Here is a 19,950-nt window from a genome sequence, read left to right on the forward strand (position 1 = left end):
GGAAAAGAGGAAGCAGCTATGGAAGCAGTGTGGGTGGAAAGGAACCTTGGCCCTTGTGATGCTAAGACCAGGAGGGTTGGAGGGGGCTTAATGACATGGTGGCACTGGTCAAAGACCAGCTATGCCAGCGGGACAAGAGAACCTCCTGCTGGGCAAGGGGCTCTGTTCTCTTCTTGTACCAACAAATCTTTCTCTTGTTTCCCATTCACAGCTAAAGGCACATCTCCATTCCTGCTTCAGTATCTTAGGGCTCTGAGAAGTGGAATTCAACAGACCTGGGTGTAGATTCCAAATCTGTGATTGATCAGTTACATAATCTAACTGAATCTGACTTTCATATATAAAGTGAGCTTGATAGTCTTCTGTCTCTTAAGTTTTTTGGACTCTAATCAAATAACACATGTAAAATTTTCAGCACTAAGAGTCATGCAATAAAGGGTGGCTGCCAATATTAGCATTATTAGCAGTAATTACTGATTATATCTCTGTAACCTTGGTAAATAAGGCCATCTCTAGGTGCACTTATCCCTCTGTCCATCTTACATGAATATACCAGCCTACCTTGCACATCCACTCACCAGGAACATTCTGTGCTCTTGGGAAAACTCCATGCAAGATATCGTGACTAGCTGCACACATGTTGTCACATTCTACTACTAAACTATAGGGATGCCATCTGATGGTGATGATCTACAGAAATGCATAGATGCCTTCCCTGCATGTGGGGAAGCTAATGAGCCCTTGGCCAACAGAAATCCAGCACCCATCAACCTGAGTCCCTCAGTGAACATATATGTTGGGTGATAAATGAATGGGACAATGCACAGAATACCATGCAATGCTGGTGACCCCAAGAGCCATCACCATGAGCCCTAGAAAAAGACAAGCTTTTCAGTTCTGAGAGCTCCTGAAATGAGCCTTTTACCATCAGTTTACATGGAACCCTGAACCATGAGAAGCTCAACCTCCCAGCGAGCAATTACAAAAGGCAAACAGAAATAACATTCTTTTCCCACATAAGTCATCCAGATTTACAGGAGAGGTGTATTTTTTACAGTCTGGACTTCTTCTGTGATGGCATAGATACAATGTGTTTTGGAGAAAATGTCATTCCTTTCCTTCTGTTTTTATTTCTGCTATCTGTGATTTCAGCCTTTGTCATATTTCTTTCTCTGTGTTCTACAGACATGGTCAGATGTTGAAGGCCAGAGGCCGGCTCTGCTCATCTGCACAGCTGCAGCAGGACCCACGCAGGGAGTTAAGGTAAAATGCCCCTTACTTGCTTCTGGATTTCAGAGAAGTGACTTTCCTGGTGGTTTCCCTGACAAGGAACACCTGGGATGCTCCTCCCAGTGCCACATCCAGGGAGGTTCTTCTTCAAGTCAGCAACCCCAGCCCCTACTTGCAAAGCCCCATGGTTCCCTTAGCCTAAAACACCCTTGCCTTTCAGTGGCCAAGTTCTTTCATCTTTGCTGCGGTGTCAGATGACCCTGTGCTTCCAAATAGCACTGTGTCCAGTGCCATATGGTGATTTTTTGCCATATGCATATGGCACTTGGACTAGTGTATTTCTTAAGACACTTTTTTCTTAAAATGGGCTTGTATCCACATTAAGTACATTTATTTAAGTAGGAAATTTTATATTTCAACTGTAAATGAAAACAGTTTTACTTGTATAAAGAGCAGGCAAGTGTGAAGATAGCCATGAAAGAAGTAGGGCACAATGACTGGGTGGACGATGGCACTGCCAAAGGCCCGGGGCCCCTCTGCAAGGAAGGCAGAGCGTGGAAGCCAGGCTAGCACCAGAGTGACACTTCCTCCTGGATGTCATTAGGGTGTGGAAACAGAATTAGAAAGGGAATAATTTTCTCACCGTGCAAATCAGTGTTATTTAAAATTGTTTCCCAAGTAGCTAAATCTTCCATTCTATAACTAGTAGGTGTCCCCTACTTTGAAAACAAAGTTGACCCAGGATTGCCATAAATGAGCATGTGCCTGGCCAGGGCAGTGAGCAGGGCTGGGTCCGCTGTGCATTCTGACCACTAATCTGTGCTCCTGGGGGAAGGGCTGCCCTTTTCTAATTCCTACAAACTTGCCTCCTGGGCTGGCGAGAGCCTTCTCTTTCCTTCCTCTGAGCCAGTCTGCAAACTTCTAGAGGTCTAGGTGTTGCCCTGAGGGGCACACTATGCACTTTGCATGCCTCATCTCATTGAATTTTCACCAGAACCCATAGGGGCGTGTGTGTGGTGGGGGCAATCTTGCTTCCCTATTTTACAGGGGAGGGAACCAAAGCCTCCACCTTCTAGGTTTTGGTGTATCTCTGGGTTCCCTTCAGTGTCCTGCAAATATTGTAGTAAGTACATCTCTGGTGACTGCTTAAATAAACTGCCATTCACACACTTTCTCTAAGTGAAGCCGTCACTTATGATTTATGGGGTAACCTGATACTTTAAAATCTGCTGAATAGTGTGAAATAGCGTCAATGAGACCATTGTCAAGGTCCATTGCCTGCTTTATTTTCTTTGAAATATAACTTCATTATTGAAGGGTTACTATTAAAATAACAGAAACCCAAGGCAGAAAATGCCCACAATCCCATCCCTGAATCTAAACAGTTTCACCTGTGAGTGTCACCTTCTAGATGTCATCTGCGTGTCTATGCAGTTTTCAGGTGTCTGTGTCATGGAAAGAACATTAGCGTCTTCATGTTCAAACCTCCTCCTGCCATGCGGTTCCATTGTGCCTGCCCTTTTATCCCTGCATTCCCTGCCTCTCTTCATTTTCCTTTTCCCCCCACCGCGCCCTCCCTCTCATCGTGTTAATTTGTGTTTGCCTATGAATATATGAGCAAGGGGAAGTGGTGAGAGGTCACGCATGCCCACTTTGTTTCCAGCTGGAGAGAAATCCATTCTCTTTTGAGTAAATCAGCATTTTCCCTCTAGGATCTCGAGGAAGTGCCTCCATCTGCAGCGAGTAGGTCAGCCCAAGCACGCTGTGCTCTGGGGAGCTGGGTGAATTCCAGAAGGTTGCTCCCTGCTACGGCCATCTCACTAGTGACTAACAGTTGGTCCCCCTGAGAGAAGGCCGTTGTAGAAGATTCGGTGATACTGTCAGAAAAAGGCACATAGTCAATGAAAATCTGAGAAGCTGGGCTTTTTCCACCCGACTCTATTTCCATCTATAGAACTAGGTATTATTATTGGTGATGGCTGCTGTGTTTAGAGTTGTTTGATAATCCTGATCAAATATGACACTTTTTAGAACATCCACAAATAGATACATTTTCTCATGTCCTTCTAAGGGCACCAGAGATCATCTATAAAGTTAAAAGCACAGCACTTTGGCCCTGACTAAATTCCAGCCCAGTGACTGCATGCTTCCAGCGAAAGGGAGGCCTGACTTCCCATCTGTGTTGTGTCTTCTTGTACTCTACATACAAATTCCAGGACGATTGCTTTGTGAAATGACTTTTTCTGAAATAATTTTAGACTAACTAGAAGTTGCAAAAATAGTTTGGAGAGTTCTTGGGGGTCCCCCAAATATACCATCTCATGTAACCCTACTCCATGATCAAATCAGAAAATGGGCTTTGGCACAGCACTGTGAGTACAGTTCTCAGTCACAGACCTTATTTGGGCCTCACCAGTTTAACTGGCCATTATTTAACCAAAATGTACTTTTCTGATATAGAATTAAAAGAGGTATTCAGGGTCTACAGAGCCGTAGAATCACATCCAATTTTTATGAGGGAAAGCTTCTAAAATACATTCAAGATCTCTGTAATTTCATATCTTTGCACAGGCAGTATCTGAGCAAAGATGAAAACATGATGTTCTTCTTTGCACAAAGATGATGCCACAAATCCATCACTGAAGGGCTCCCGCATTGATGAATGTTGGGTTCCATGTCCGTGCAGCTGATCCTTCTGGTCCTGTTCGGGCCAGCTGCATGGACATGGAACCCACACCATGGCACAGGGCCTCCCACTCTAAAGAACCCCTGCTTGGTTTAATATTCTACTGTCACCATCTTGAAATTCTTAATGTTTGAACAAAGGGCCCCCAACTTTCATCTTGCACTGAGCCCTGAGAGTTGTGCCACTAGGCCTGGGTCCTAGGAGTGGATGTGTGTCATTTGTTTGTATTCAGGGCATGGCCATGGCACAAAGGAAATCTTACTGGGTGTTAATGGACCCAAGATAGAGCTTGCAAATCTAATATTCTCATGTTCCTTCTTCACAAAGCAACTGTGAAACTTGTTCATGAATTTCTGCTATGAATATCTACACTCTTTAGGATTACTATACCTTTAGTACAAAAATGAAAGGCAATATGACTGCAAGAATTTCTAGTTATGTATTTGCATCCTTTGATAATTTATTTGAAATCAGTAAATATTTCATCTTTCTTTAAGGGTTATGGCAAGCCCTTTGAGCCAAGAGGTGTGAAAAACATACACTCTACTCCTGTAAGTACAGATGTAGGTGTTACCGTGAACAAATTTACCTTATTGTTCTGCCTAAAAGCTGTGCAAATCCCTGAAAATTGGAAATTTGGAAGGAAAGAGGTGATAAAAAAAAATATGCCCAACATCCAAGCAAACTGAAGGAGAAGCAAATGTGAAGAGAGGTTGGAAGTAGTTAAGGCACATTTATCCCGTGACTCGAGGGCATAAGAGCTTTTCAGTCCCTGGCAAATTTCTTTTGCTGTTGAGTTGCTAAGACCTCAGTCATAGGCTGAGTTTTCTGCTGTGCTTTGTCACAGACCTATAGAAATTTTGAGCTAAGGGGGTCTTAGACATCATCTAGTCAATTTTTTTTTCTAAATATGTTCTGCAGCAGAATTCTTCTTTTCAAATGAGATCCTACAAATAACTCCATTGTAAATAAAACATCTAAGTACTAATTTTGTATGCACTGACATTAATGACATATACCTATTACCAAAATAGCCAATAAAAATAATGATTCTGATGTAAACAGAAGGAAGTTGAATGTTGTGGATATAGTTTGCAAAATTATGTTAACTTAACACCTAATTCATTGCCTCGCATTATTATAAACTGGTTTTTAAAGTATCAAGAAAATTTTGATATATACCAACAAGCAGTTTCAAATCTTAATGGTTTTTGAATAGCTCAGTTTACAATGTTAGGGTTCTCTTTGATTAATGAAACATGGGACCAAAAGCTTCATTTGAGTTGCATAAAAGCTAATTAACATGGCATCCCAAATTTACATGTTGGTGTGGGAGACTAAAAAAGATGTAAACCACTTTCTGTTATATTATAAAAATAATATTCAGTATTGTTATTGAAATAATTTGTAAATAATGAAAATAAATTTCAAATACTCTAGCTGAAGTATCTTTGAGGAGTCGTAGGCCCTGGGGATAGAGTTAAACCAGTGGCTAAGTCCACAGAAGCCCAGAGAGGAGAGATAGTGCTCTCTCAGCCACAGTGCAGCCATACATAGTGTGGGGTTAGGACCTGAAGCTGGCTTGAGGCAAAATCACCCCAAGTCTACCTCGGGAAGGAGCCAGGCTGGAAACTGACATGGCGTCTTCCTCTGGCCCTGGATGAGCCCCATGCTTGGTCAGTGAGCATCTGGTGCAAGGGTACTTTGTACATAGCCCACATCTTAAGGGTCCTCCTCTGAGAGGCCCCTGGGGCTAAACAGACTGAGGGCACAGCATCTCCAGTCAAGTGCTCCCAGCACTGGGAACCAGGCAGCAGGGTCCCTAGGGCTGCTTGTAGTGGTCCACACCTTGCCTCTTTGGCTTAGTATGTTTGGTTCAGCTTACCTTGGTATGATGTGGCTTCACTATGTGTACACACATGTGTATATGTACAGTCATGTCTGGCTTAATGATGGGGATACGTTCTGAGAAATGTGTTGTTAGGTGATTTCATCACTGTGTAAACTTCATAAAGTGTTTTACACAAACCTAAATGGTGTAGCCTACTACACACCTAGACCTCTTGGTGTAGCCTGTTGCTCCTAGGCTACAAACCCGTACAGCATGTGACTGTACTGAATACTGTAGGCAATTGGAACACAATGGTGTTTGTGTATCTACCTACACAGGCCAGGGCGCCGTGGCTCACGTCTGTAATCCCAGCACTTTGGGAGGCCGAGGCAGGCGTATCACGAGATCAGGAGATAGAGACCATCCTGGCTAACATGGTGAAACCCCGTCTTTACTAAAAATACAAAAAATTAACTGGACGTGGTGGCGGGCGCCTGTAGTCCCAGCTACTTGGGAGGCTGAGGCAGGAGAATGGCATGAACCCGGGAGGCGGAGCTTGCAGTGAGCCAAGATCGCGCCACTGCACTCCAGCCTGGGTGACAGAGCGAGACTCCATCTCAAAAAAAAAAAAAAAAAGAAAAAAGAAAAAAACACCTACACATAGAAAAGGTACAGTAAAAATACAGCATTACAGTCTTATGGGACCAGCTTTATATAGACGGCCTGTCATTGAAACGTTATGCCGTGCATAACTGTATGTGTGCATGTGTATGTAGATAGATATGTGTATTCAGTTGACCCTTGAGCAACAGGAGTTTGAACTGTGTGGCTGCACTTCTATGTGGGTTTTCTTCTGCCTCTGCCACCCCCGAGACAGCAAGACCAACCCTTCTTCTCCCTCCTCCTCTTCATTCTACTCAGAGAGAAGACAATGAAGATGAAGACCTTTATGATAATCCACTTCTACTTAATGAATAGTGAATATATTTTCCTTAATGACATTTTCTTTCTTCTAGCTTGCTTTGTTATAATATAGTATATAATACATATGACATACAAAATGTGCATTAATTGACTGTTTATATTATTGGAAAAGCTTCCAGTCAACAGTAGACTGTTAGTTGAGTTTGGGGGGAATCAGAAGTTATAGGCATGTTTTCAACTGTGCAGGGTCAGCACCCCTAACCCCCACATTGTTCAACGGTCAACTGTATATGTATATATGTCTATATGTCTATATGTATATGTATAGAAGCATGTACATGTACAGAGGCATGAGTAGGCATATATGAACATGTGTATATGTTTGTCTGTATATGTCCATGTGTGTATATCTGTATGTATGTATGTATGTGTATATATGGCCTCATGGACATACATAATTGCCCCAGGCTTTATCATATTTTACATATGTCTTCTGGAACCCAATAAGTATCCCTAAACCCAGGTAAGATAGAAGTCATCTCAGCCATAAAGGCCACCAGTGATTAAAAACACAAATCGTATGTCACTCTCCAATTTAAGACTTCTGTTGGCTTGCCATTGCACCTGGGATAAAGTCTACAACCTTATGACCTTAAGGGGATCCTCCCTCCAGGGCTGCTTTGCAGAACCCAGCCTAAGACAGACCTATGTCTTTAATGTCCTGTGAGACCCTCTATCACGTGGCCTTTGCTCACGTATGGCTTCAACTTGCTCTGAGCCTCCCCCCACCTCCCTAACCATCCCAGCACCCCACCTCTTTGGGCTCCAGCCACAGAACATGCCAAGTTCCCTCCCTGCTTAGGGCCTGTGCTGTTTCTTCTCATTGGAATTCCCTTCTGTTCCATGGCCCTACAACTTCCTCCTCCTGAGAACTCCCTGCTCTCAACTGGGTGAGATCCCCTCTTAAACCTTCCCTTGGTGATCAGTCTTACATTTACCGCCACTCTTGGGTGCTTGCCTTGCACCTGCGTGAGCTCGACAGTGAGGCCCCGGGTGCTTTGCTTGCCTCCAGGCCAGCCTGACTCACATGATTTAGTGGTGGGATTTGTGAGCCCCCAGATAGCCACTCCTTCCAGTAGATGCCAAGCCTGTTTCCTACCACTGTATCCTCTGCCCTTAGATAGCACAGAGACCCAGATCCACAGACATGGGCCAGATGAGCAGGTGACTGCCAGCAGCCCATCATGGGAAACAATGGGCAAGGTTCAGAGGAAGAGAAGCCAAAATGAGCGAGGAGGGGCAATGTAGTTGAGGGGGTGCAAGGCATGACTGAGGCTGTCAGCAGGAACAACCCTCCTGGCCGGGCTCACTTGGGTTCCTTCCTCACTGAAAGTTTGTTTCAGCCCAGGCATTGGAAAGTCTAGCCATGAGAGCTTGCAGGGCCTCCCTCTCTCCCCCAACACAAAGAGAGGAAACATGAGCAAACTGCCCTGGGCCTGGCTCTTCACCTCCAAGAGAACTGTGCTCAGTGTGCCCCATCTATGCTGGGGCCACTGACACACAGGGGTTTGGGGGTAGGACAAGGGCTCTGCTGTGGTATGAAACTCTACTGGTTTGCTTGCAGGCTTACCCAGATGCCACAATGCACAGACAACTCCTGGCTCCGGTGGAAGGAAGGATGGCAGAGACATTGAATCAGGTAGGGAGAGCTTCTCTTGTCCTGTGCACTGGCTATGGGTTCTGCATCCCCACTGTGCTCCAGGCTTGATTTGGGGACACTTCCTCCTAAATCACTGCATTAGTCAGCTAAGGCTGCCATAATAAAATACCATAGCCTGACTGGTGGCTTAAATAACAGAAATGTATTGCCTCATGTTTCTGCAGGCTAGAAGTCCAAGGTCAGGGTTCCAGCATGGTTGGGTTCTGGTGAGAGCTCTCTTGCTAGCTGGCAGATGGCCACTTTCCCGCCGTGTCCTCACATGGGATGGAGAGAGAGATACCAAGCTCCCTGGTATCTCTTCTTATTAGGGAACTAATTCCATCATGAGGACTCTACCCTCATGAGCTCATCTAAACCTAATTGTCTCCCAAAGGCTCCGTCTTCAAATGCCATCACATTGGGGTTAGGGCCTGAACATATGGATTTGGAGAGGGAACACAATTAAGTCCATAGAAATCACTTTCATGGAAATCCTCCATCCAGTGCTGCTTTGCAGAACCCAACTGAAGACAGAATTGACACAGGACAGGCAAGCCCCAAAACTGGGGATTAGCCCAGGAGGGTTTTGGGAAATAATTCAAAGGTGAGGTGGAGGTGTTAGACAGCAGTCTTCTATTCAACATTACTGCTCCTTGCAAGGCAGGGCTAACTCATAGGCAGTACACTCAGAGTCAGAAATGTATGGGCTGTTGACAACTGTATATAAATACCCACTAAAACCCACTTTCAATTACATGCAAATTAAGCAGCAAGTTGATGCAAACGGAGGGGCTGGTTATTTAGAACTTTCTAGGAGAGCGGTGATAACTTCTGGGTCACTGCCATGGCATTTGTAAGCTGTCCTGGCACTGGTGTGAGTCTCTTGCACCAGTGAGCAATGAGGGCATCCAGGGTTCACTTTCGTCTCATCTGCTGGTTTCTGCTGGTTTTTTTTTTTTAACTTCATCCCATCTGGACCAGATCCTGTTTTGGTCAGCAGGGTTGTGACCAGAAAACAAGACCTGCTGGCCTCCTACCTCAGAATGAAGGATCTTTTCCTGCAAAATTGTGAAAGATGTAGTTTGACTGCGCTGAAGGGTTCTATTGTGTGAGATTCTGATTTCAGGTATATCCTGAAAGGTCCATCAACACAGCCACTGCGTACTCCTGGGAAGATTAGAAAGCAGCTTGGGAGCTGGGCAAACCCATGGGCAGGTTTACATGGATAGGGCAGAGTCAGTCCACATGCTCGTGTCATGGAGGCTCTGCATGCCCCCTGCTTGGGGAAGGAGGTACCAAGAAGCTGCCCAGGCCATTCTGACTCTAAGCAGCTCCTCCTGTTGCAGGGCAGTGGGAACTCAGGCCTGTGGAATGATAAGCACAAAGGAAGACCTAAATGTAGACAGTCTCTGTCAGGCCAGACTTATTTTTTTGGCAAACACGTGTATAATACTCACTTTGTTGTAGACTCTGTTCTGAGGACTTGAAAGATGTTAACTCTTAGTCTGCACATCAGCCTATTGGGGGAGGTGCTGTCATATGCCTTTTTATAACATGTGGAAACCCAGAAACAAAGAAGTTGGGTAATGTGTCCAAGGTCACAGCCACAGAAAGCAGTAGATTTGGGGCTCAAATACAGGCAACTGGGCTCCAGGGTCTAGGCACTTAGGGGGCTCATTAAAAAGCAGCAATCCCCAGTACCAACTCTGTGGACCCTGCTGTAGTGGGTCTGGGGTGCGCATCTGAGCCTCTGACTTGAGGTCCTGGGATCCTGTTTTGTGAAACCCATTGGTGAGCCTGGACGTCTCCTGCTGTGGTTGTCAGAGTGGATGACAGACAGGGCTGTGAACACTGTGGCCTGAGGAAGTGAGCCCAGACTGTGTCTGGATGTAGAGTCACTGTCTGGGGTCTCCCCAGTGTTGCTTCCTCTGGTTCCTGTCACAGTCCCCAGGTGGGAGCTCCAGCTCTGTGCCCCAGTGACAGCCCCAAAGGTGCTGTAGGCTTGGCCCCTTCTCACTCCCACTCCTTAGCCCTGCAGAATGGGTGCTGCCTGACACCTGCTTCAAGAGAACACAGACATCTTCTCCGGGCCTAGAAGCTTTGCCTAAAAGCAGGCAAGCCAGGCTTCTGCAGAAGGGGGCTGTGTACCCACAGACTCAGGGCTGCAGGGCCCTTCCCCAGGTCCTGACTGCTGGTGAGGAAGATGAAGGATGAGCTGCGGGGAAATTTCCATATGTCTCTCCCGAGCCGACTGTAACCTCCCTGAGGGCCAGGCTGTGTCATTACTGGTGCATGACACAGGGGTCACTGAAGAACCAATGAAAGAACCATTTTCACTATAACCCAATGTGATAGATGAATCCAAAAATGGAGGCTCAGACAAGTTGCTCCAATGGTAAAGGCATGAGGGACAGAGCCAGAAATGGGGCACAGAGTGGCCGACTACAGACGGGCCCACCTGATCATTAAGCAGGGTCAGGGAAATCTCCTCTCTGAGCCTTAATTTCTCATCTACAAAGGAGAGTTGGGGCAGCTCTGCTACACTCTCGGGTGAAGCTCTGTGCAGACCAGATTATGTCTCTACAGAAAACGTAGCATGTGGTGATCATCACGTAGTATCCAGCTTACCCATTTTCACATTTGCGCACACACACGTGAACGCATGCACATGCACACATACCGCTCATGCCAAGTGGACTGTGTGGACAGTATCGCAGGTCCTGCCTGGCTGAGCAGGAGAGGGACGTGTTCCAGCCGCGGGCCACCCTCCTCCCTCTGTGGGGCAGGGAGGCAGCTTTATTCAATGGAAGCTCGAAGCTCTGCTTGGTGGTGTGAGAGGAGGGAACACCAGATTAGAGGGCCCTGTTCTTTCCTTGTGAGCCCTCTAACTTGGATGGTGGTGTATGATGAATTATTGATCTGATGAGGCCTCCAAAGTTGCTGAATCAGGGTGCAGACATCCACTGCTCTGCTGTCAGCCTGGGGGTTTTGAAGTTGAATCCACCCAGCACAGCCCCCACTGCAGATTCTGTTTTGCTCTGCACACACCAGGTCCGTCGCTAATTATCTATTCAGCTTCACTGCAAGGACGTGAACAGACTCCTAACACGTAGGCCAGAGCTTGTGTATCTGCTGGTTTTGCTGTAAAAACTTTCTTTCCTCCCCCTGCCCCCAGCTCCCCCATGCCATATGGTCAGACAGTGACCACGGTCCCTGAGTGAGCAGACCCAGTCAATGGGCCAGATGTGCAGGTGAGCATTCCCGCGCTTCTCGTGGGCACCAAGCCTGACATAGCAGTAGACTGGGGCGGGGAGACAGCATTTCCCACTAAACAAGGGCCCAGGCAGGGCTCCTGAGAACCAGAGGAAGCTGGAGACAGCTTGTTGCAGTCACTGGGCGGGGCGGGGCGGGGGGCATAGTTAAGAGCTTGGAAGCCCAGGGGTCCCATCAGAATGGGGACACGCATGGGGTCCCTGGGGCCCCAGAGCTGCCCTTTCCAGGCCCTCCCCACCTCCCACCTTGGGCTTGAGCCCCAGGATTCTGACTGTTTTCATGCCCTACATGAGCTCACCCTCTCAGAATTACTATCAGCAGTGACGGATTAGACAGGCTCCCACTAAACCCATTCCTGCCAAGGTCTGTAGAACTGGCTCTGGGTTCAGATAGCACCCTCTAGAGGTATTAGAAGGTAAATAGGCTAAAGTCCCTCTCCCCTCCCCTCTCCTCCCCTCCCCTATTTATTGAATCACTCAGGCCAGAAAAGTCTTCACAGAGAGATGACTTGGGTCCTGAATGCTGAGCTGGAGTTTGCTGGGTTGGAGATTGGCAGAGGAGGGCTGTCTAGGGTTCTAGGCAGACAGGAATGAGCAGATATGAAGCCTAGGAAATGTTTCTGGGGTTTGTGCAGAGGGTGGACCTAAGGCAGGAGAGGTTGGGGAGAGGAGGAGATGGTGAGAAGAGGGCTGTTTGGAGGGAGAAAGCCATGGCAACCCCAGAGCAGGGTGGCTTAATGCGCAGAGCAGGCACCTCTGGCTCACGTCACACATCAGGGTGGGTGTCGAGCCGGAGCCTGCCCAGGGTCCTCCCACTCTGTGGCTCTGCCACCACTCAGAACTGGAAATGGGGCTGGAGGACAGAGAAAGAACAGAGGCTCTTGGGGAGGCTTTCACGGCCAGGTACGTGTCCCTGACATCCCTATTTCATCAGTCACGTAGCCACATCTAGCAGAGAGGCAGGAAATGTGATCTTGCCTGGTGACCAGAAGAACAAGAAATGAGGTTAGTGAACTTGCCACTCTCGCCCCAATGAGTGGAGATAGGGACCTATCCTCAGGCATTGGCCATGGGGCTGGAGGAGAGGGGACAGAACTAGAAATATCGCTGAGCATTTGAGAGGATGGGGCAGGGGAGAGTTGGCGATGACTCTAGGTTTCAAGGTTGAGCAGCTGGGCGGTAGGGGATGTCCTGACTTAAGTCAGGCTAGAGTTTCATGAACTTTGGTCATTCTGTCACTACTGTCACGCTTGTGTTTAACCCACTCACTATGATGTATTTAATGCATTTCTGTAAATCAGCTCACATGTTAATTAGCTTTTGGCTTTACAATCAGCTAGTGTGAAATCATGGAGTTGGCGTGCTTGTTATTATGTTTTGAAATATATGATAAAATGGCCATTCATTCAAATAAATATGTGTTCTGATACCTTCGAAATCATCTAATGCTGCAGGGGTCAGTGAACTTCCTATAAAGGGCCAGATAGTAAATCCTGTAGGATTTGAAGGCCAGTTCCCACAGCTCAGCCCTGCCATTGTTCTGTGAAAGCAGCCACAGATGATACACAAATAAACGGTCTTGGCCGTGCTCCAGTAGAACTTAATTTACAACAACAGGTGGTGTGCTGGATTATCCCCTGGGTTGTAGCCGGCTAGCCCCTGTAACAGGGGGTGCACACTGTGCTTGGCGAGCATTGAGGGAGGGGATGTGGGAGGAGATGCAGGTTGTGGGCAAAACCACAGTGGTTTCCAGGATGTTGAGTCTGAGGTCTCTGTGGATGTCCTTGTGGAGCTGTCTGGTTGGAATTCTGGCTCTGGATGTGACTGTAGGGAGTGTCACAGACAGAGATGGTGACGGGGACATCACCATTGCTTAGGGATGGACGAAGCCATGGCCTGAGCATGAATGGGGAGACTGGAGGGCAGTGGTTTGAGGAGCCACGTGGGTGAGAAAGGGGTGGCAGGAAGTGGTGGCCGCCCTTTCTTGCAGGGAGGCTGTGAAGTATGAGCAGATTGAAGGATAGACCTGAGCACATTTGTGGGTCGGGAGAAAGGAGCCCACAGCAAGAGGCCAGGTAAAGATGAAGAGAGAGGGGACAGTTGTCCAAACGAGGGTCGGGGGCTCATGGGAAGGGGAGGTGTCCAGGGCACAGGACAGGGAAGGGCGAGCCTCAAGGAATGAATCTGCAAGAGGGTGGGAGCAGGTGGGAGGTCCTCCTGGGGGCTCCTGTCATACTCCTGGGGCGGCCACCACTGTGTCACAGTTCCCTCTCAGACTGTAAGGTGGGATGTCTCCCCTCAGCATGGCTGCCACTTCTGGAACTGTACGAACTCCTGTGTCAGCTGAGGACACGGGGCCTGAGTGCTGTTACTACTGCATTGAGGTGTTCCTCGAATCAAACCTAGAGAAATGAGCTGGGTATGGAAGCACATGGCATTTACCTTCTCTTTCCCCCACTTTTCCCCAGAAACTCCATGTTGCCAATGTGCTGGAAGATGACCCCGCCTACCTACCTCACGTCTACAGCGAGGAAGGGGAGTGTGGAGGGGCCCCATCCCTCAGCTCTCTGGCCAGCTTGGAACAGGAGTTGCAACCTGATTTGCTGGACTCTTTGGGTTCAAAAGCGACTCCGTTTGAGGAAATATATTCAGAGTCAGGTGTTCCTTCCTAAAAAAAAAGTCTATTTTGGAGAATTGAAATAATTCATGGAAGGGAATCACTATTCAGGGATTTTTCCCCTTTGCTCTTCTTTTCCCTCCTTAAAAGAAAAATTACCTTCTAGTCCTAGGATGAGGACACACTATTAGTTTGAATTAAATGCTTTGATATTCTCAGATCAGCCATCTTGAACCAAAGCAAAACCACAAGTTACGCTTTCTTAAAATTTGATTTGTCATATTTTCTAGAGAAACTTGAATTTAATTGTGTTATTCTTAGCTTCCACTGGCAGCCTAGCTTTGAGGGTAAATGAAAATATAACCCATAGATTACCCAGCCACTTGGGAACAGCAGGTAATACTGAAGAAAAATAAAAATAGATTTTGAAAACGTTACTTACATTTCTATGATTATGATTCTGCTTCCATTTAAGGGAAAACTTAGGTAAATAGAGAAATTTTTTCTATAACATTTGTTGTCAGTATTTGAAGTGATTTTTAAAAAAATAAGTATTGGTCCCTGTTCACTTTTTGATTAGATAAATAGATAAAATATGTTATCTTGAGAAAAATGATTATGCTGAAAGCTTTATAAACAGTATACTCTTTAAAAAATGAAGAGCTGACATAATTTAACTTGTATGTATTATGTAAGTAAAAGAGTTAGGAGCCTTTGAATGAGTAAGTTCTGATTAGATTTTATCTTTAAACAAAACCACAAAATTTAATTGGTTTTTACTTGTCCACTTACTGCTAGTGTCAGTTTCAGGGGAGGAAATGGTTTCTTTTAAAAATCTTAATAGGGGACATATGCCCTAAAAATAGTCAGTTTTCTAGTCTGAGTAATAGATAAGAGACTGACTAAGCAAAGTTTAAAATGCTATTTGGACACTTTAATGCACATATTGGATATCTAAAAGTCTACAGCCATATAAAAATTTTATATAATTAATGAGCAAATGCCGTCTCTCATGCCCTAAAATAAATCAGTAGAAACATGTTTGCTGGTGAATCAGTGAAGCATTATGTTAAACAGTGAGTTACAGCTCAGAGTTAAAACTTTCTCCTTCTTTTTGAAGAAGCTGTGCAAATACTTCTTTTTAAGGAGATCTGGCCTTTTCCTACCTGGTTACCTCGGTCTTCCTCTGCTTTGGGAAGCTGAAAAAGAAGAAAAATCACATTTAAAGCACTGGAATGTCTGAATGGGACGCTTGAATGTGTAGAACAGCTGTACTGATCCTAGCATGACTCAGAGGACAGTCTAGGGCATTTTCTGGGTAATTCAGGATAAAAGTCTTTTTTTTTTTTTAAGAAAAATACATGTTTTTGGACAACAAAACAAAGTAAACATTAGTTTATTCGATTGCCTCCTTATACTTGCCTCTTTCATTCTGTCCCCTGTAGATTTTTTAAAAATTATCTCGTTTTAAAACTTTATTATTTCATTTTAAATAATTGACATATAATAATTGTACATATTTAGGGGGTACATAGTCATGTTTCAATACATTTACAGTGATCAGATCAGGGTGGTTAATGTAATCATTGGCTCAAACATTTTTCATTTCTTTGTATTGGTACAGAGCATTCAATATCCATCCCCCTTCTAGCTATCTAAAACTATGTATTATTGTTAACTATAGTCAACATATAGTGGTATAGAGTGCTAGAACGTATTCCTCCTAGGAATAATTTGCTGTAATTTTGTATCCTTTAATCTCTCCCTATCCCTCTTTCCCCCCACCTTTCCCAGCTGCTGTGTCCTCTGTTCTACCTTCTACTTCCGAGATAAACTTGCTTGGTTTTAGCTTCCACATATGTGTGAGGACATGTGATTTTCAACTTTCTGCAGCTGGCTTATTTATCTTAAAATAATGTCCTCCAGCTTCATCCATGTTGCCATAAATGACAGAATTTTTTTATTTTAGTGGCTGAATAATATTTCATTGTGTATATATACCATGCTTTCTTCATGCATTCATCTGCCTTTGGACAGCTAGGTTGATTCCACATCTTGGCTATTGTGAATAGTGGTGTAATAAACATGAGGTGCAGATGTCTCTTCAAAATACAGATTTCCTTTCCTCTGGACAAATGCCCAGTAGTAGGATTTTTGAATTATATTGTAGTTCTATTTGTAGAGTTTTTCAGGAACCTCCATACTCTTCTCCAAAGTGCCTGTACTAATTTACATTCCTACCAACAGCGTATGGGTTCCCTTTACTCAGCAACCTCATCAGCATTTGCTTTCTTTTCTTTATTTAATTTAATTAAAAATTTTGTTTGAGACAAAGTCTCACTTTATTGCCCAGGCTGGAGTGCAGTAGTGCAATCTCAGCTCACTGCAACCTCTCCACTTCCTGGGTTGAAGCAATTCTCCTGTCTCAGCCTCCCAAGTAGCTGGGACTTCAGGCACGAGCCACCACGCCCAGTTAATTTTTTGTATTTTTGGTAGAGATGGGGTTTCGCCATGTTGGCCAGGCTGGTCTCGATCTACTGACCTCAGGTGATCCGCCCACCTCAGCCTACCAAAGTGCTGGGATTAAAGGTGTGAGCCACTGCATCTGGCCCAGCATTTGCTATTTTTGACTCTTTGATAGTAGCTATCCTAACTGGGATGAGATAATACCTCATTGTGGGTTTGATGTGCCTTTTCCTGACCATTCATGATGTTAAGCATTTTTTCATATATTTTTTGGCCATTTTATGTCTTTTGAGAAACATCTGTTCAGATCATTTACCCATTTTAAAATTGGATTCTTTTTATTTTGCTGTTGAGATATTTGAGCTCCTCGTGTATTCCAGATAATAACCCCTTATTGGATAAATAGTTTGCAGATATTTTCTCCCATTTTGTACGTTAACTTTTCACTCTGTAGTTTCCTTTGCTGTGCAGAAACTTTTTTCGTTTGATATAATCCTATTTGATTATTTTTGCTTTTGTTGTCTGTGCTTTCGAGGTCTTACTCATAAGTTTTTTTACAAGACCAATTTCCTGAAGCATTTTCCCTAGATTTTCTTCCAATAGTCTTATAGTTTTGGGTCTCACATTTAGGTCTTTGATCCACTTTGAGTTGATTTCTGTATAGGGTGAGAGAGGGGAGTCTAGTTTCATTCTTCTGCATATAGATACCTACTTTCCCCAGCACCATTTGTTGGAAAGACTATCTTTTCCTCAATGAATGTTCTTAGTCTTTTTGTCAAAAATCAGTTGGCTAAAGATATGTGTATTAATTGCTTGAGTCTGTATTCTGTTTCATTTATTGATGTGTCTGTTTTTATAGTACCATGCTGTTTCAGTTATTATAGTTTTGTAGTATATTTTGAAGTCTGATAGTGTGATCCTTGTAACTTTGTCTTTTGTGCTCAGAATTGTTTTGGCTCTTCAGGGCCTTCTGTGGTTCCACACAAATTTTAAGATTTTTTTTTCTATTTCTGTGAAGAATGTCATTGGTGTTTTGACAGGGATTGCATTGAATCTGTAGATTGCTTTGCATAGTGTGATAATTTTACAACATTAATTCTTCTGATCCATGGGCATGAAATGTCTTTACATTTGTTTATATCCTCTGATTTTTCATCAGTATTTTGTAATCTTTTTTTGTAGAGGGTTTTCACTTCCGTGGTTAAACTTATTCTTTGATATTTTAATTTTTTGTAGTTATTGTAAAAGGGATTGCCTTCTTGATTTTTCAGCTAGTTTGTTGTTCATGTATAGAAATGCTACTGATTTATGTATGTTGATTTTTGTCTCCAGCAACTTTGCTGAATTTATTTATCAGTTCTAAGAGTTTTTGGTAGCATCTTTAGGTTTTTCTATATATGAGATTATGTCATCTGCAAACAGGGACAATTTGACTTCCTCCTTTCTAATTTGAATTCCCTTTTTGTCTTCCTCTTGTCTTATTGCTCTGGCTAGGACATTCAGTATTATGTTGAATACAAGAAGAGAGAGTGGGCACCCTTGTCTTGTTCCAGTCCTTAGGGGAATAGTTTCCAACTTTTCCTCATTTAGTATGATGTTAGCTGTGGGTGTGTTATATATAGCCTTAATTTGTTGAGGCACTTTCCTTTTATACCTAATTTTTGGTATAAAAGATTTCTCATGAAAGGATACTGAATTTTATCAGAGGCTTTTTCTGCATCCGTTGAGATAATCATATGGTTTTTGTCCTTCATTTTGTTGATGTGATGTATCATGTGTACTGATTTGGGTATATGAAAGCCTTGCATTCCTGGGATAAATTCCATTTGACCATGATCTTTTATCTTTTTAATATATTTTTGGATTTGGTTTGCTAATATTTTTGTTGAGGGTTCTAACATCTATGTTCATTGGTGATATTGGCCTGTAGTTTTCTTTTTCTGTGTGTCTTTGTATGGCTTTGGAATGAGAGTTATGCTGGCCTCATAGAGTAAGAAAGGAAGAGCTATCTCCACTTCAGTTTTGTGGAATTGTCTGAGAAAAGTTGGTATTAATACTTCTTTAAAGTTTGGCAGAATTCAGTAGTGAAACCATCCGGCCCTGAACTTTCTTTTCTTGAGATAATTTTTATTATTGATTCAATCTTATTACTTGTTATTGGTCAATTGAGGTTTTCTATTTCTTTTTGGATCAATCTTAGTAGGTTGTATGTGTTTAGGAATTTATCCATTGCCTCTAGGTTTTCAAATTTACCGGCATATAGTTGTTCACAGTAATTAATAATTCTTTGTATTTCTGTGGTCTCTATTGTGACATCTCAATTTTTTCTTTCAATTTTATTTACTTGAATCTTTTCTCTTGTTTTCTTAGTCTAGCTAATGGTTTGTTGATTTCATTTATTTTTTCAAAAAATCAACTTTTTGTTTCATTAACCTTTTGTATTGTTTTTCTGGTCTCGATTTTGTTTATTTGTGCTCTGATCTTTATTATTTCTTTCCTTCTACTAATTTTGGGTTTCATTTCTTCTTGAATTTCTAGTTCCTTAAGATACATTATTAAATTGCTCATTTGAAATATTTCTAGTTATTTAATGTAGTCATTTGTTACTTTAAACTTGCCTCTTACTACTGTTTTTGCTATGTTCCATAGATTTTGGTGTGCTGTGTTTCCTACTTTTATTTGCCTCAAGGAATTTTAAAATCTCATTCTTAATTGCTTTTCTCACTCCTTGGTCATCAGGAGCATGTAGCTTAATTTCCATGTATTTGTATAGTTTTGAGTGTTCATCTTGTTCTTGATTTTTAGTTTTATTCTCTTGTGGTCAGATAAGATACTTTATATAATTTTGATTTTTAAAAACTTTTTGAAGCTTGTTTTGTATCCTAACATATGGCCTCTCCTGGAGAAAGTTACATGTGCTGATGAAAAAAAATGTGTATTCCGTAGCTGTTGAGTGAAATGTTCTGTAAAGTCTACTAGGTCTATTTGGTAGGTTCAGTTTAAATCTGATGTTTCCTTGTTGATTTTATATCTAAATAATCTGTCCAGTGCTGAGAGTGAGATGTTGAAGTCCCCAACTATTATTGTATTGGGGCTTATTTCTGCCTTTAGATCTAATAATATTTGCTTTATAGATCTAGTGGTTCAGTGTTGGGTGCATGTTTATTTATAATTGGTATATTCTCTTGCTGACATGTTCCCCTTATTATTATTTAATGTTTTTCT

At 43.5% G+C, this 19,950-nt stretch overlaps 1 protein-coding gene across 15 annotated transcripts in view; it reads left to right on the forward strand.

Annotated features, from left to right (window-relative positions):
• Positions 1–19,950, forward strand: part of CDH26 (cadherin 26) — a 93,107-nt gene that overhangs the window by 52,836 nt on the left and 20,321 nt on the right. For 9 of the 15 annotated variants that reach the window (XR_010154143.1, XR_010154145.1, XR_010154146.1 and 6 more), the window contains 3 exons: positions 1,186–1,263; positions 4,414–4,467; positions 8,296–8,370. Coding sequence is in view for 11 of the 15 variants with exons in the window: in XM_063802694.1 (XP_063658764.1) it covers positions 1,186–1,263; positions 4,414–4,467; positions 8,296–8,370 (207 nt within the window). In the remaining 4 variants the exon portion in view is untranslated. Of the gene's footprint in view, positions 1–1,185; positions 1,264–4,413; positions 4,468–8,295; positions 8,371–11,545; positions 11,668–14,110; positions 15,823–19,950 lie in introns of those variants that run through there. The other 6 variants (XM_054674867.2, XM_009437525.5, XR_010154144.1 and 3 more) reach the window with 4 other exon arrangements.

This window comes from Pan troglodytes, chromosome 21 (genome assembly GCF_028858775.2).
Source record: "Pan troglodytes isolate AG18354 chromosome 21, NHGRI_mPanTro3-v2.0_pri, whole genome shotgun sequence".
NCBI lineage: Eukaryota > Metazoa > Chordata > Mammalia > Primates > Hominidae > Pan > Pan troglodytes.